The 18,109-nt window shown below is 36.8% G+C and overlaps 1 protein-coding gene across 2 annotated transcripts in view; it reads right to left on the minus strand.

The window, feature by feature from the left end:
- The window catches only part of PPP1R21 (protein phosphatase 1 regulatory subunit 21), a 61,101-nt gene that overhangs the window by 1,887 nt on the left and 41,105 nt on the right, over positions 1-18,109 (minus strand). For both annotated transcript variants that reach the window (XM_059078309.2, XM_059078307.2), the window contains 7 exons: positions 16,500-16,652; positions 14,111-14,203; positions 11,391-11,633; positions 5,734-5,766; positions 4,465-4,581; positions 2,241-2,339; positions 1,102-1,230 (listed from right to left, as the gene is read on the minus strand). In XM_059078309.2, coding sequence (XP_058934292.1) covers positions 1,102-1,230; positions 2,241-2,339; positions 4,465-4,581; positions 5,734-5,766; positions 11,391-11,633; positions 14,111-14,203; positions 16,500-16,652 — 867 coding nt within the window. The remainder of the gene's footprint in view (positions 1-1,101; positions 1,231-2,240; positions 2,340-4,464; positions 4,582-5,733; positions 5,767-11,390; positions 11,634-14,110; positions 14,204-16,499; positions 16,653-18,109) is intronic.

Below are 18,109 nucleotides of genomic sequence, written 5' to 3' on the forward strand. Positions count from 1 at the left end.
AAAAGGGTTAAAGGAGGCATTCTCCAAGAGGACCAACACTCCACCCTCTACCTCCAAGCTCAAGTTCCTGAAGCACAAGTAACTGGAAAACCCGAATCAGAACCACACTGGCTGGTTACAGTCATCACAAGATGTCCCAGAAAAGCATCACAGACATTCTCTGAAGCAGCCAGAGGCCAATCAATAACACAAAACTACACTGAGAAGCAAAATTACATAACACAGATTCTAGTGCATTGACATGATACATTTTCCAAGGAGATACCAACTGAGAGGGATGCTGCTCTGTACCACCACTGGCAGATGCTAAAATGAAGCTATGGTTTGTTCATCTCTATGTCTTCCCCAGTGCCAGCACATGGCAGGAACTCAATACATGCCTGCTAGATCGGTAAGGGGCAGAAGTGGATTTCAAAGAGCACAGGCTGGAGACAGTAAATCCAAGCTGCTGGTGGCAGAGTATTGTCTGAGTTACCAAAATATGCCAAGCATCTGAGATGATGCATGAAACCAACTCTCTGGCCTCTTGAAGCTAACCTTTCATGGTAAGAGTATATACATTATGATACAACAAAGACACATGATACGTGGATATGCCCTTCAACACAAAAACATTACCAATATCTACTGACCCCAGCCTGGACAAGCAGAGGCTTTATGGGAAATGAAATCTAAGAAGTTTTTGGAATTAAAAGGACAAGACAGTCCTAGGTTATATGAATGTGTATGAGAATAAATTTGCTAAAGAAGGTTACTCTTCAACAGCACCATTTTAGATTCACATAGATAGAGTAATCCCCTTCATAAACCCCCCAAGAATCCTCCTAACTAACAGAACAGTAGCAGAAACTCCAAAAATGCCCAAAATGCCAAAAAGCAACGGTCACAGTGCTAGGGCCTCAGAGGTCAGGCCTCCTCTCAACTTATAACTCAATCAAAGAATCTTCATTCTACTTTCAGATAAGAAGACAAGTGAAATGATTTATAAACACTTCAGATCTCTTAACCTTTTGTTCATGAAACACACAGCAATGAAATACCTTGTATTAAATACATTAAATATTAAATATTACACTGCAGAGAGACCCCTTCCTCCCTTACCTTACTAGACATCTTTAGTGTGTCAATCTCTTCTCTCTGTTTAGATAATGTCTCGTTCATGCTGCACAAGTGGTCGCTCATCATACTTAACTGATCCTCATAACTCCTCTTGGTAGTTGTCAGCTCATCCTAAATGGTCAGGGAAAAAAGAAAAGAGAAAGCAAAACCCCACTAGTCATACCACTCTAAAGCTTTTTTAATTTAGGAAAAAAATGTTTGAAAAGTAACCTATCAAGATGACCTATCTGATCAATTAATATGAAGGTTAAGCCACAGGCCTAACAAGAGAGCAAAGTTAAAAGAAACAGGGCAGAGGTTTTTCTCAGCCTTCAAAACATGTTCGGAATTTCTTTGCAAAAATGAAAAAGTTTCCTTCTATGCCAGGTATAAAAATGTCACAAATAAAACAAGAGGGCTATACGATCTTTCTCAAGTCTCTTAGGTTTTCCTGAACCTTAGGTGAGGTGGGGAAGGTGATCTCTGGCACATTCCCACTACCCCACACCTTGCCGGCCCTCTGGGCAGGGCCCTCCCTGGAAGAAGCACCTTCCTCTCTCTTTCCAGCTCTCGGGCTCTCTTTGACCTTTTAAAATCTAATCCTGTGCTCCTAGCTAATCTGATAAACGAACTTGAAACCAGGAGGAAGTGCATGAATTATTTCTTTGCCTGTATCACTTCTATATTTAATAGGGGCTTTCTGGAAGCTAGGCTTTAAAACAAAGCAGTGAGTAAGGAGGAATATTTTGCAGCCCTACCTTTCAGTTTACGTCAGTTTTATGAAACAGTAAAGAGAAGGAACAGAGTCACGTGAACAGAACAAGCCTCCCACCCACCATGACAAGGATTAACTGGGAGAAGGAGAAAAAGGAAGGACTTTGGGTAAATAAGTACTATTCAGAGAAATGCTGACTGCAAAACTATTTATAATTAAAATCAAGTCAGAGCAATAAATAATACAACTACTTCTTGCCTGACATAAATGAGATGTTACCTTAAAATGAGTTAGAAATAAAATGGTTAGAAAAATGTTATGTCTAGAGGTCAAATGCCACCATTTGAGAAAGGAAATGCTGATTTTTTTGGCCCAAGAACTTTCAATGAAAAAACATACTAACACTAGTTAGGTAGCATGAACTCACCTGAAGTCTGCTAATGTTCTGACTGGCTACTTTCATCTCTTCTGCCAGTGCCTCTTTAGACTTTTCAGCCAAGGCCAGTCTTTTAGAGAGTGCTCGGCACTGTTAAGTCAGAAAACATTCAATTATCCCGGGGACCATTTCCCCAAACCAAATTTACTTCGGCGAAGGTTACCAGAAAACAATCCCCCAAAACCGAAAGTACTTCCTCCCTTCCTTCCACAAATATCTACTGAATATCTACAGGCCTTGTACCACACACTGGAGTACACAAAAGAAAGATGTGGTCCTCACTCTCATCATTTGAATAAGGGAAAAAAAGTCTACTAACCCAAGCTCATTGATGTTTTTTCCTACCTCTAGCCTGATGACCAGTGGCTACAAAACCACCAGAAGTTTCTACATTTACCCAGGATTCATTTACACCCATGCTGGATAAGAATGGAAGTGGTTATTTCAAAAGTGATCAACGGCATCATGCAATATGAATCCTAAGATACTTTTCTTGTGTTTTAAGTCCTTTATTGGAGACCATATCACAAGAACAATTAAAGCTTTACAGCTCCACTCTACAAATGAAAAAAAAAAGTGAGTGCAGAACTTTAAAGATCCCACTTGCTTTCTTTGGGGATTCTAACCAAGGCTATCCAGAGACAGAGTAGGTCAAGAAGAAAAAAGAAAAATTCTATTTCATACTATTGTTCAAAGAGGGCGTGCCATTAAAAGGATCACTAAATTTTCTGATAAACCATGAGATTGACAAGGAGGATCTGTTAAGACATGTTCGAATGTTATGTCAACATCAGATGCTCAGACTGACCATTCCAGTAAAGAAGTACAGAGGGTTACCACTTCCTGTTTACAGACAAGGAAAAACTAGAACAATTTAACAATTCTTGCATCACAATTGTGCTGAAAGAATTTACTAAGATAAGCAAATCTCTTGGAAATAAAACAGCCTCAGAAATTCCACGGTCACTCATTTCATTCCTCACAAGAGAATTTCAGGAAAGTTCAGCCAACCAAATCAACCACCCTCCTTTAACCACACATCTATCTGTGTGCCCAGCACTGAACCTGAAAAAGAGGGAGAGAGTTTTGCAAAGCACGGGTCCTCACGAGGATGACAATCAAGTCTAAGAGAGTAACTCAGAAGGCAGTTAGGGATCCAAACCCGGCCACCATGATGTGCTGCGTGCACTGAGTGGCTGGGATGGTGAGCACTGCAGCCGTTCTATGGTGGGTCGTCCAGCGTGCCGTCCTCCCCGTTTTTTACAGCTCAACAGCTACCACTACTGATCATCTTATCAGACAGGTATGCATCACTAAGCTAGGCACATCATATATTTCAGCAGGAGAAAAGAAGCACAGCCCCCCTCCACTCTTAGCAACTGGCTTCCTATCAACTTCTCCGTCTTTGTAAAATAGGAGAAAATCACAAAGTCGCATCCCAATGAAGGGTGTTGTCTTTCCTTTGTCAATTTCTTTAACAGTTTAAAGCATTATAATTCTCCGTCTAACATCTATAACTAACCTTTTAATAAAAAGCTTCCCATCAGAGACCTTACAGGTATTCTTATATATTGAGTGACATCCATTCTATCTTATCATTTGTTTCTCACTTTTTGTTATCTGTAATTTCTTCCTTCATTTTCTCCCCTTCTCATCAATGAATTTGTATAATTTTATTATCCTGTATAGTGTTTTTCCAATCCTCTTAAGAAAATGAATTATTTCGTGAGGGAAGAAGAAAATGTAACAAAAAGAAAGATTTTATATTTTTTAAAGGTTGAAAGAGGTTACATTTTGCATTTTATCATTTACAAAAACTGACTTCCACAAGCTGTCATTTAGAAACTAGAGAGTAAAAAAAAGAAAAAAAAAAAAGAACCAGGAATACTTTGCTTTGAATTTCCCTAAACGAAAATTCCTTGACCTATGAATGTTACCTGCCTATAACTCTCTAAAACAAGATTATAATTATAATCTATAATTATAATGCTCCAAAACATGTTACATAACCATAAGAAAGGCTACCTGTTATATTCACTGCAATAAAGATTTTTGGTTGGTACGTGGACCAGTCTATACGAACTCTAACCAAATCCATATTGCGGACACACAGACTCTGACCTCTCTCTTCTAGTGAACAGCAGGAGGCCAGAACAGTCACTAAGTCCTGAGGGGGTTAGAAAAATCCACCTGATCCAATTAACTCTCCACTCACCTCAGCATAAAAATGCACTGACTTGCTATCAGCCAGCTGTAGCTGAGACGTCAGTTCCACTATCCTTGCCATGTAGTGATTTCTAATTAAGTCTTCCCGAGATTCCACATCTGGAGTCTAAACAGAGCACACATAACTCAATAAATAAATGCTAGTGGGATGAAGCAGTTCTGAGAGAGAGAGAGGGAAAAATAAATTAATATCACTTTAGCAAAAAAAAAAAAAAAAAAAAAAAAAAAAGACTTTTCCTACATTTTCCTTTGAAATTTGATGGGAAATCATAGTTTTCCCAGACAGGGCAGGTAAATATATATTGCAAATTTCTTTTATTCAGCACCCTGCCTATCTCACAATGAAGCTGAGCCTTCAAGAGAACAAAGCAGAAGTGAAGTCTTGGGAGGCCCACCACCAATGGGGCCATGTCTCTCCACTCAGTTTTTATTTGCCACACACCTAACTTTCAAAATCTCAATATGTCTGACTCCTATGCCCTTCTCTAACTGGAAGAGAACAGGTGAAAGGGGAGCATTTATTGGAACTCCTAAAAATCTGAACATTCTTTTTTCCCCAAAATTATCTTAAAATAGCTCTAATACTCTTAAACATACTAACAAATTAAACTATTTCTATAATGAACAATTTACGGCCCTTGTCCCAGACTAGTTTTCCACTAGTTACTCTAGCAATGGCACACCACTCAGTTTAGTTTAAAAATATATGCAGAAGTTCAAGGTTACCTAAAGTATAAGGCCAATAAGGAAATCAAAGAATTTACTTGAACTATATTTACCAGTTTACCATACTGACTGGAAAGCTGAGTGACTTCAGTGTTCTTTTAATGGTTATTTGTGAGCTTACATCTTGTAATATTTCAAAACTAAAATGTGCAAACCTATCTGACAAGTCAAATCTGACCCGGGTTCAGTCACTTGAGGGCTGAAAAGAACTACCAAGCCCACTGATGGTCAAGGCCCTGAAAAGCCCTGCTCTGCCAGCCGGCCCACTGGGAGAGTAATGGCTCGCAGCCTCCTGCCACATGCCAGCGAGCTTGTCAAACTGCCAAGTCAAGTCATTCAAGGAGGCAATTACAGACAGGCTGTAATTTATTGGTGACAGTTAAAACTGACCCAGAGAGAAAAGCAACATGGATCCACATTTGCTAGAATTGTCAGAAACGCAATTAGATGAAGCTGACTTTTGCTGGATTTTGTCAACAAACATGTGGCAAGATGTTTACTAACAAACAACATGATGTTAAGCACACATTACCTCACTGTCAGACGTCCTGGTTAAAATCCCAATCTAGAACATAAGGGAAAAAAGCTTTAGAACAGACTGCTTACACTTCAAACGCCATAGCTTAAACACTTGTAATGCTTTTCTCTTCTCAGTTCACACTGTTTCAAAGCACACTTGCGGGAATTCCCTGGCAGTCCAGTGGTTAGGACTCAGAGCTTTCACTGCTGTGGGCCTGGGCTTCGATCCCTGGTTGGGGAACTAAGATCCCACAGGCTACATGACATGGCCAAAAAAATAAAATAAGCAACATTTTTAAAAAATAAAACAAAATGAACAAACAAAGCAACAAAATACCAAGCATACTAGCAGTGGAGTTCTAGATGATTACCCTCAAATCAATCATCTTTCAATACAAAGAAGCTGGACCTACAGATAAGTAACCACAGTCATGATTTCTGTCATGAGGCAGTAACGGATAGTGACCATCACTATTTCCTCTATCAGAATGCTGTTAGTCGTTTTCACTGAAACCCAACAAATTGTGTGGGAAGAGAGAGAGGAAGAACAGTTTTTTAACTCCTCTTGTCATTGCTACGCTTATTTCCAAAGCAGCGGCCAAGGAGACCTAAAGACAGTTTCATGGTGACCATAATAACTAAACATTCCACATGCAAAACAAAAATCGCAAACTCTCTGGCTGAAAGGTCAAAAGGATAAAGAAGAAATATCATTATGACATTAATAAGTATTAATTTCAGATTTAAACTAATAAAAAAGTATATGTATTATAGACATATTGAAGTGCTGCCAGGTTTTTTAAAGCTTGCTTTTGCAGATTCAGAGTTCAAAAACAGATCGTAGTCATGGTTCTTGAATTCATTTTATTGTTCGAAGTGGAAGAAGGGCATGTGCTTGGGCTCAATAAGTTAAGGAAACTATTGGAAACTCAGTTTTGATGGATTCTGTTAATCAGAGATGACACCCAACAAACAGTTTTCATGGATTCTAAATAATATCCTCAAGAGTACTACTCTGAATTGTGAGCAGTATATGAATGTTATGCCCACCTAGCTGTAAAAGGATCTTTTATAAGACCTTTTCTTATAGAGGAGCCATAATTTTCTACACACTAAAGCAGGAATAGCAATTAGTCTTTCAGTGAAAAACCGTTTCCAGTAACACACTCATCTTTTTAATTTTATACATTCAAATATGAGTACATTTGGCAAAATAAATCACAAGCACGGGATTTATCCCTTATCCCCTTTACTCCTGGGTTATGGTTTGAGAATGTGGTACAGCACACAGTCCTGAAAAGGAATGGAATCATATAACTTCAAGAAAAAGTTACAAAATTTATAATTTCAACATTTTCTCATATGCTGCTGATGAGAGTTTAAACTAATACAGTCCTTTGAGAAAATAATTTGGCAATAAAGATCAAGGAACTTAAAAATAATCATGCCTTTTGACCCAATAACTCTTATGCATAAAAATGAGATGTTATTTAAAATAATAATAACCAATGTCCAATCATAGGTAAACTAATGTATATTCTATATAGAATACTGTGGAATCAATAACTAAGTTTACACAGAGTTTCTAATAACAGGATAAATGTTTGCGTATTAACATTATGCTAAAAGATTTTAAATTTTATGTAGTATAATGTCAACCAAGTACGAAATTTTGTAGAAAAAAATGTTAACAGTGTGGTTGTTGGGTATTCAGGAAAATGTCAACTTTTTTTTCTTCTTTTACTCTTCTGTATTTTAAAATTATCTACAATGTACATGTATTGTTTTTATACTTGAAATATATATATTTAAAAATTCTGTGAATTTAAGCAGTGCTTTTTAATTTCAGCAAAAAAATGGAAGCTCGTAGTTTTCTGCGCTTTTTCTTTCTTGAGGTTACTGTTATATATTTTTTTTTTTTTTTTTTGGCTGCGTTGTGTCTTCTTTGCTAAGCATGGGCTTTCTCTAGTTGAGGCGAGCGGGGGCTACTCTTCATTGTCGTGGTATCTCTTGTTGCGGATCATGGGCTCTAGGCATGCAGGCCTCAGTAGTTGTGGCTCACGGGCTCAGTAGTTGTGGCTCACGGGCTCTAGAACGCAGGCTCAGTAGCTGTGGCGCACGGGCTTAGTTGCTCCATGGCATGTGGGATCTTCCTGGACCAGGGATGGAATCTGTGACCCCTGCATCGGCAGGCAGATTCTTAACCACTGCGCCACCAGGGAAGTCCCTATCTTTTATTACAATAATTAACAGAGGGCTGAATGTTCAAATTACAGTCCTAGATATGTTAATGAAACATAATAAGCATTTAACTTCTGCAATGCTATAGGGTTAGAAATAAGTTTCTATCTGATGTAACTTTTTCAGCCCCAAAGTGCTTGAACCAAAGGAATCTTCTGCGGACTTGTGAGTTTCCTTTGTTAATCAATTAACTTTAAAATGGACACAGACTTTGCTCCAACACCCAAGAGGAAGACAACAGAAGGAGACACACACACTTAGTTCACTTAAGGCAGGATGGGAGGTTGTGGGGGTGGGGTGATAAAAAGAAAGGCTGAAAAGGAAACATCAGGGAAGGCAAAAAAATAAATAAATAAATAAAAGCCATCGCTTTTTCTCTCCATTGTCTCCAGGTTATTTTTGGCAGGAATCTGCCACATGAAGAAGAGAAAGAGAGTTACGTGGGGAGACCCTTCTCTCAGCCTGAAATACTCTTTTCCTGCCTTGGCCTCCTGCTCATTTATGAAACCCACCCATGTTACCTCCTTTGGGATGTCCTCCCCAAGCCCTCCAGGCGACTTCTCTGTGATACCCCAGCACTCTGGACAGATGTCTATCCAGGCTCTCATTCCATTAGACTGAAAGCAACCAAGGGACAGGAACAGATTCACCATATAGACTAGACTGTGAAAAATGCAAGGAGGCCAACCAGGTCTTGATTCTCTGATCCTGACTGTCAAAGACAATGCCCCAAACTGGGGTTCATGGAAAATGTGGCAACTCAACTGTATCTTAATGATGGGAAGAGTTTTGAATTCAAGAAAGTCGAGGAGTTGGAAGGCAAAGTATTTGAGTTTGTAGGTGACAGGAGTTATGAATAAACAGGCATCCAGGCAAAAGAAACAGCTTGAACAATGACAGGGAAGCAAAAACACAAAAAACATTATCAGGAAAGAGAGCTTGGTTTGAGTTTGTACAGGGAAATGCTGAAGAAAGGTAGTTTGGAATAGGTGTTCACAGACCTTGAATGCCAAACAAATGAGTGGACTGTATCCTATAGATAATAGGGAGCCACTAAAAGTCTAGAAGCAATAGAGTGCATAATCAGTAACATACTCCAGGAAAATTACTCTGCTAGCACCTTATGAAGTGGGTGGGAGGAAAGAGATCCTTAACAGATGCAGACAGAAATAGCACAAACATGCTAACCAGACAGACAAAGTTATAGCAACTTCCAAACTCACCAAACCCAAATAAAGTCATCATCACTCACAGCCCAATAGTGTTTGGTACTAAAGGTTTCCCATGTCCCTAGAAATCTTTCTCACTTACTTATGTAATAATAGTGTGCTCTCCTTTGAAAATGTTCAAATAAAAAGACAGTTCTCAAGTTTCAGCAACTGACATTAATGACTCAAATACACCAGTGTTGCCAACTTCCAGTTCTTCAGAAAGGCACGCCATAAACAAATACATTTGTCCGCTGATCTATTTTCTGACACCCATCAGAGCACAAGGCCACGTTGATTAAAAGGACAGGGTGTGGACCTAGATGTTCTGGGTTTGAACCCTAGATCCATCACTTACCAAGTGTGACTTCAGATGAGTTACTCTACCTTTCTGTCCCCCAGTTTCCTCATCTATAAAATGAAGATACGATAGTACCTACAATCTCATAGGATCTGTGTGAGGACTGACTGAGTTAACACACTGAAAAGTCCTTAGAACCGTGGCTGGCACATGATTACTGCAATTACTATCACTGTCATCAGTGCCCTCCCTGGTCTGGTCCCATAGTTACTCCCTGACAGCACCAATTACTGTTAGTGCAAATGGGAGAAAACAGAAGGAGCAGATGCAGGGAAGCAGGGAGAGAAGACAGGAGAAAGAAGAAATCAGACCCAATGGAGAACAGTCTGACCTGATCAATAAGACAGACTCTGAAGGGAAGTCCAAAGATGAGCGCTGGCAGTGTTGCACTTCCCCAAATGGTACCCGGACTCATGTCAGAATTCTGCTCTGTTTGTTAAATGTTCTTCTAGGCAGTCATCTTCCCCTATCACAGGCAATGTGCAACACTTGTGGCTGAGACTCAGACTTGCCATCAGGGGTCACATAGGATCATCCAGTGAGCATAGCAGCCATTCAAATCACTGCTCTGAGAAGTCTGCTTTATGTTTTTTACTTTTCTAAAATATTTTCATTCTTTTTTCCTCCCCTACATTTTATTATGAAAATTTTCAAACATACAGAAAAGTTGGGGAAAAAAGTATAATAATCATATGCAGCCACCATCTACATTCAGTAATTAACAATTTGCTCATTTGCTTAATTTATCTGTGTATGTATAGATTTCCTGAACAATCTGAGAGTAAGCTGCAGATATGATGATACCTTATCCTGAGTACTTTGGCATTTATCTCCAAAAAATAAAGGTATTCTCCTAAATAATCAAAATATCATTATCACACCTAAGAAAACTAGTAATAATCCATGTTTCTGACACTGTTGAGGTGCAGTAAGGTCTGTATACATCTTTAAAATAGAAGTTAATTTGTATATATTACTATCAGGTATGTTCTGAATCAGATGCAAGGGAGATGTGAGAAGGACCATGACTTGCTCTTTAACAGCATCAGTGAGCTACAGGGGTAGCCTTAGGACAGGGCTGTCAAGAAGTGCCATGGCTCTCCTCAAATTTCTCAAAAAATGCTAACAAAAATATATTTAATGAGATCCTTCTAATTTTGAGGGTTTTTTTTCCCTTCCCTTCCTGATTTCTCATTTTCTAGATTTTTCTAGTTTTTTTTTTTTTTTTTTTTTTACAGTGGGCAGAAAAATATAATCAGAAAACTTTTCTCAAGGTAGTTGAATTTTATAATTCCAAAAGAGATGTTTCTTCACCTTCTAAATCACTGCAATTAAATATAAGGCAAGAAATATAAAGTTGCAAAATAACTTGTCAGTATATTGTCTTATGAAGTTTAGCTAACCTGATGGGTTTCTATATTATATGTATGTCATAAAGCTTTATACTACCTAGGAATATATCATTGGTTAAAAATGGTTAAAAATGGTATATGGTTAAAAATGGTAATTTGTTAAAAATGGTATTTGCCATCATCTCTATAAAGAGTTAGGCAGTTAGTCCTTTGTCAAAAACATAATCCCCATATCACCAATGTTTCAGTGGAGAAACAGAATCATCTTAAATTTGACTTACTATATCTTCTCCAAGAACACAGCCCTTACCACGGGGAAGTCTCGCATGTAAAATCAAAGAGAATTTAATAAAGTTGCTTTTTTGAAGGGGGCATCCTGCTTACCAATCTGCTTTTTCTAGAGCACATGGATTATTCCTGTTATCAAGTGACATGTACTTTAGATGGTTAACACTGAACACTAAGATGGATCCCCACCAATTACCATTTAAAAAAAGAAGACACTTACCAGACTAGTGCTGTGAACAGGCTCCGGCACAAGCTTGGCGGACGCGTCTTCCTGGCCCGCAGCGGTCACCACGGTGGCCCCTTCCTGGGCTACCCCAACCGCCTGCCCATTACTTGTGCTCTTCAGTTTATCTGCAGTTCGCTGGTTTTCTTTCTCCAGCTTGATTTTAGCTAACTGTGCTTCTAACATCCAATGTTCTTTTTCCTGCTCCAGTTTAGAAATCTTCTCCAAACTCTGCTGAACCTTAAAAGCAACAGAGAGTTCTGCACCTTAGAGGATGATGCAGACAAAACTTACCAGCCAAAAAAAATACTTTATGGAATGTAGACCAAAACTACTTCACAGGTGTGAAAACAAAAAAGCTTGATCCTGGAATAGGGAACGTTTTATTAAACAGGATACAAAAAGCACAACCATAAATTGAGAAATTGAACTAGAATGAAATTTTAAAAATCTCTATCACAAGGTATAATAAAGAGAATAAACAGGAAAGCCAAAAAGTGGAAGATGCATGTATCCAACAGTGGACTAATACCCATAACATATAAAGAACTTCTATAAATCAATGATAAAAAGATAGTCAACCCAATAGAGAAACAGGAGAAAAGAAGACTTGAATAGGCACCTGAACGTTACTATAAACATAAAAAAGAAGGTATCCAATGTCACTATTAACCAAGGAAAAGCAATTTAAAACCACCCAAATGAATAAAAACAAAACAAAACAAAAACACCCAAATGACTAAAATGAAAGACAGAAAATACAAGTATGGACATGTTTATGGAGCAATTGGAACTATCATAGAGTGCTTGGGGGAGTGGAATTTGGGACACTTTGAAAACTGTTTGGCAGGATCTTTGAAAATTGAACTTGTATCCTATAACTTAGCAGTTCTACTTCTAAGTACACGCCCAAGGGAAAAACATGCACGTTTATCAAAAGACAAGTATAAGAACGCCCATAGCAGCCCTATGAGAGTCAAACACTTGAAAACTACCCAAATAGTCATAAGTTGTAAGAAAGGATAAATAAATTATGTATTTTCACACGACAGAATACTCAACAGGAATGAAAATGGACCAATTACAACTACACATAACATGGATGAATATTATAAATATAATATTGAACAAAAGAAGCCAGATCTGAAAGAGATGCTACATAATTCTCATTTAATATAAAGTTCAGCATCAGGCAACAGAACAAAGAATGCAGGATAATGGTTACCTCTGGGGAAAGAGGAGAGTAATAACTGGAAAGGGGCATGAGGAAGGTTTCTGAGGTCCTGGCAATCTTTTTTTTTACAGGTATATACCTTACATGAAGAAATGTTCTTTTTTAACAATTTTATCTAGCTACCGGTTACATTAATGTGTTTACTTGCGAAAATTCACTGAAATATATTAATAATTTATATACTTTTCTTTAAGTATGTTATACTTCAATAAGAAGTTTAAAAACAGCTAATTTTCAAGGCAAATGAAAGCTTGAGAATTAAATAAAAATAAAAACAATCTTAGAGTGAATTCCAAATGCTTTACCAACTATCATCATTGAACAATTACCACGTACCACTGTTCATGATATTTTCCTGCCAGTATCCTACTGAAGCCTCCTAACAGTCCTACAATTCTCACGTCTCAAAGAGGAGAACTCGAAGTCCCAGCAGCTCGACCACCTGCAAAGCTAACAAACAGAGCCAGAATGTGGGACCTCGTGTGTCTGGCTCATAAGTCTGATTCTTTTCACCGTATCACACTGCTTCCCATTGGCTCAATTAATGCTTACGGGACCCTGAAAGGTAGATATTATCCTCGCTTTAGAGAGGCAGGATGTGAGACCCGGAGTGCTTATCAGACTAGCCTGCAGCTGGTCAATGGCAGAGTGGGAAAAGCAATAGCTCTGAAGTCAGACCATTCTGCTACTTACTAGCTACTATGGATAAAAGCTGTTTAATTTCTCTGAGCCTTACTTTCCTCACATAAAATAAGAAGGAAATCTAAAATAAATTTTTAAGATACTCCACATTTCACTGTTTGTCTCAGGAATTTTATTTTTTAGGAATTATTATGTGGATTAGATTTTTAGTTTCAACATCCTCTTGAATTAATGTTGAAAAGATAAGTGATATGTGTCCAGTGAAAATAAGGTCGGCATGGGCAAAATACTGTCTCAGATGAATCTGTGCTCTCTTTAAAATAAATATTTCCAAAACTCAAGCAAGCCAGGTGTTAAAGTAAATAAATCTCTGGCGAATGCTAAACTGGGGTCAGTTTGTACCAACTTCTGAAAAAATTAGTACCACCTACCTCCACCTACCCCCCAAATTCAATTGATCAATTGAACGTTGGAAATTTTTCATTCCTGTCCATTTAGGAAATAAAAATAACTCACTGAGTCTCTAGCCACACACCCCCTTCTTTGCCTTATTATTTCAGACATTTAAATCTACTACCTAAATAATTAATCAGCATGGCCAGAGTATGCTGATATTACTTTATTGGCAATCATAACACCAACTGAATCAGGATGACTTATTTAGAGTATCAACAAACGGTTTTCAATGAATTATGCTTATGGTGTTTTTTAGCATGTGTTAATTAACTTTACATGCTTACTTACATAGCCTTTTAAATTGCTCTATGTGTATGAAAACCTTTTATAGGGGATTTTATATTCATGCTCTTTAACAAGTACCATGATTTTCCCAATGCCATACCTGTTGTGCAAGGCCTTCTCGACTTTCAGTAGAGCTGAGAAGGACCCGGCGGTTTGCCAGTGCTTCTTCATAAGGCACAGACTCCAAAAGGGGCTATGGAAAAAGCATCAAAAGAAATAAAAGTAAAAGGTCGCATCATTTCCCTGATCTTACAAATAAGAATGCTAAATGAGGTTTGATAATAAAATTCAGATGCATGTCAACATACACTAGTTCCTTTAATACACATAAAAAAGGAACTTAAAAAAAAAAAAGAATGAAGGGGAACATGTCATACCAGTTATAAAAGACACTATCTAAAACCATAAGACTTGCACCAAAATAGACAGATGAAGGAATGGCATAGAAAAATCTAGAAACAGACAAAAGCACATATAAAAATGTATTATGTGACAAATGTTGCATTTTTAAGTCAATGGAGAAAGGATAAGTCATGAAGGACAATCAGTTAATAATTTAGAAAAATAACTATTTAGGCCTCAATTTCATACCTATATCAGAATAAATAAATTCAACATGGGCTGAAGATTTCAATCTAAAAAGTTTTGACCACAAAAATACTGGAAGAAAATGTAGGTGAACTGACTTTCCAAGAGTCACCTGAGAATCACCACCGTAAAGAAAGAGCCTGGTTTGATGATATAAAAATTAAAACTTATAAATTTTGAAAAATTACTACAGCAAACTGAGGAAAAATATTTCCGACATAAACAAAGGACTAAAATCCTTAACATAGAGCTCCTTCAACTCTAATTAGGAACATTTATTTAAAAACAGGTAAACAACTTGAACAGGAAATTGAAAAAATATAAACAGTAAATTATGAAAGGATGTTCTATTTCAATAATAAGCAAAGAAATGAAAATTAGAACAATAACATGGAACCTCTTGTTTCCAAGATTTACAAATTAAATTTATGGGTTAAATTTATACTTCTATTGCTTGTAAACTATAAATAGGTAACCTTTGAAACATTCACAGACTTTGAGTGAGCAATTCTATTTTTAGGAATTAATCATAAAGATATAATTAAAACAATTAGGTAGCCTTATACGTTGCTAGGAGTGTACAACCACTCTTACAGGTAATCTGGCAGTAAATATTAAAACTTAAAACCACATTATCCAGAACATTCCACCTCTCAGTAATCCACACATATGCCCAAGGAGGCATTTACAAAGCTATCTAACAGTGAAAAACTGGAATCAACCTAAATGCCCACCAAAAAGAGACTACCTAAATGAACCACGGAATACCTATATCATAGATTTCAATGCTGTGTTTAAAATGAATAAAGGAGCCATCATGTGTATTGATATAGACAGGTCTCTAGAACATATTTTAAATGGAAAAAGGAAGCTACACAATGAAACATGCATTTAAGTTAAAAAAAATTAGGAAAGTCTTTATAGTCTTCATATTTTGCATATAGTTCAAAGTTTACAGAGATGAGTACAAATGCTCCAAAAGAGTCTGGAAGGTTACACACCAAACTGATAACTATAGTTACCTCTGGAGAGGAACTGGAATTAGGGATTGTAATTTACCTATAATGTTCTCATGTAATATAAGAATGTATTTATGCATTATGTGTAACTAAAAGTTAGAAAGAAAGAAAGAGAGAAAAGTAAATACACAAAGTTGCATGCGCAAGAATATCCCCTGTAGTATTGCGTGTAACAGTGAAAAATAGGAAGCAACCTAAAAATCCACTAGCAATGGATGGCTTAATTAAATTATCACACATTTATAGAATGAAATACTATAGATGAAATACTAGATGCATTAAAATGATAGCAATTTATACTTATATATATTTTTGTTATATAAAGATATCCACAATGCATTAAAGAGGAAAAGAAACAGATTCTAAAACAGTCTATGCATCCAGATACAGTGCTTTTTATAATGTGTGTGTGCGTGCATGCATGTATACACATTAAAATTTTATGGTTAAGAGGAGCTTCCTTTGGGTTGTGGGATTTTCTTCTTCATGTACTGCTATTTCTTCTGATTTCTTTTTGCAATGATCATGTATTCTTATTATATTGAGAAAAAAATTATAAATGTATTTCAATTTTTTTTATTTCTACAAGTTTAAGATTTTCTAAAGTTTGACACTTACTGGCTGCCTGGCTATCTCACCCTAAACACTCTACCAGCCACTGGAAATGTGAAGTCTAATACGGCCTAGGAAATGAGATTCAGGTCTCTGTCCCATCCTCCTCTCCAAAGACCCCACCATTACCACCTCGCAACACCCACCAACCACCTGTCCCTCAAAATTGTATAATACCTAAACAATATGAACTGTAGGAAAACTTTTGCCATTCTCTGGAATTATTCCAGATTTTCCCTCTGATTTAAATGTTAACAGCAGCTCACAAACCTTTCTCAAAACCTTCATATAGGCAGCAGCTTTTTTCTTGTATTGCAGCATGCATTCAGCTGAGAGAGGACTGATGAATCCACTCGCTGTCTTAGGCCCATAGCTCAGAGAAGCAATGAAGTAGTCCACGTTGTTGCTGAAGAAAGATGCAATCTAAACCAAGTGTGACAAGAAGATAAATTTTGTTTTCCAATAATGTATCTAAAATATATATCTAATAGTTTTCAGAGCAAAGTTAAGGATACTGAGAATGGAAATGAAATTTCAACACATGCTCAAAAGCCCACATTTATTTATTTGAAAAGAATACATAGGGAATGATTTATAATAAACACAATAAAGTATAAATTTTGAGACCAGACTTGTGACATGTCTTAATCTAGACAAATTCTACTGTTTCTAAAAACCAACGCTGATTCTGATTTATTCTGTAGACAATGCTTATGAGCTGTTTACCTTACTAAGTCTGCCCCTGCTCTCAAAATATATACGTTTGGGTTTACACATTCCATTTGCATTTTAACTTTAATGCTTCATATTCCAACATAAGACATGACACAAGCATATTAAATATATGCTCTCTACTTTAATTTCATTCTGTAAATCTCAATCTGTGCATTACAAATATAACAGGAAAGAAAAAGTCTGAAAATTCAGCAGACCCTTGTCATTTACAGATTTAACATTTGCTTAATCTATGTAAGCAAAAACAAAGATCCATAGCTGTAATTTTGCTGAGCCATGATTCTGAATCTACAGTGCTATATGAAATGGTGATATAAATAAAAATGTCCATGAAAGTTATTAGCCAGAAAAATTAAAGTCTTCGATACATTAAAGAGTATTCTATTTCAATAAATAAGAAAAAGTAACTTGTGAAACAAGAGTACTTTGCCTTGGCAAAAACTGTTCAAAAAGTAAGCAATCACTCACTAATGGTCTAAAAGATTATCTTTTTCATTAATATTTTACTGTGTCAAATGAAATTCCATGGTAGTATTCAAGAAAATGAAAACTCTAAAAATCTTGAGCTGTATATTCCTTGTGTATGACATAGATAGTACAGTGTTTGCATTTCAGTCATGGTAGTATATGGTGAGGTTTACTTTCTTTCCTCTAATATTTCTACATTTCCCAAATGTTCTTTAACATGCATATGTTATACTTTCCTAGTGGGTTTTTAAAAATTACAAATGATAAAATTTAGTTTAATTAAATCACATTAGCTAAGTATTAAGCTGCCACCAACTAATACTTAGTTCAGATACTTACTTCAGCTAAAAACCATTTATAAAAATTTCAGAGTGAAGATCAAGTACCTTTCCTTGAGACAACTCTTAAGGTTTCAGGCAAGCAAATGTAAAATAAGCTATGAAGTATATAAGTATTTAATATTCCAGAGTTCTCCTAAAAAAGTGACAAATGCAGAGACTCTTGTAAAATGTCAACATTCTCTTTTTCCAGAACTGTTCACAATTGAATCAAAGTTAGAATCATCCTCAGAAAGTTTCCAGAATGCCTGTGGGTAAAAGCACTAAAGAGGAGGCAGTGGGGATGGTCTTCTGGCTAAGGAATCCTGTAGGCACTGACCTGCGAGCTGACAGATCCGA

Source organism: Kogia breviceps, chromosome 11 (genome assembly GCF_026419965.1).
Source record: "Kogia breviceps isolate mKogBre1 chromosome 11, mKogBre1 haplotype 1, whole genome shotgun sequence".
NCBI classification, from domain to species: domain Eukaryota; kingdom Metazoa; phylum Chordata; class Mammalia; order Artiodactyla; family Physeteridae; genus Kogia; species Kogia breviceps.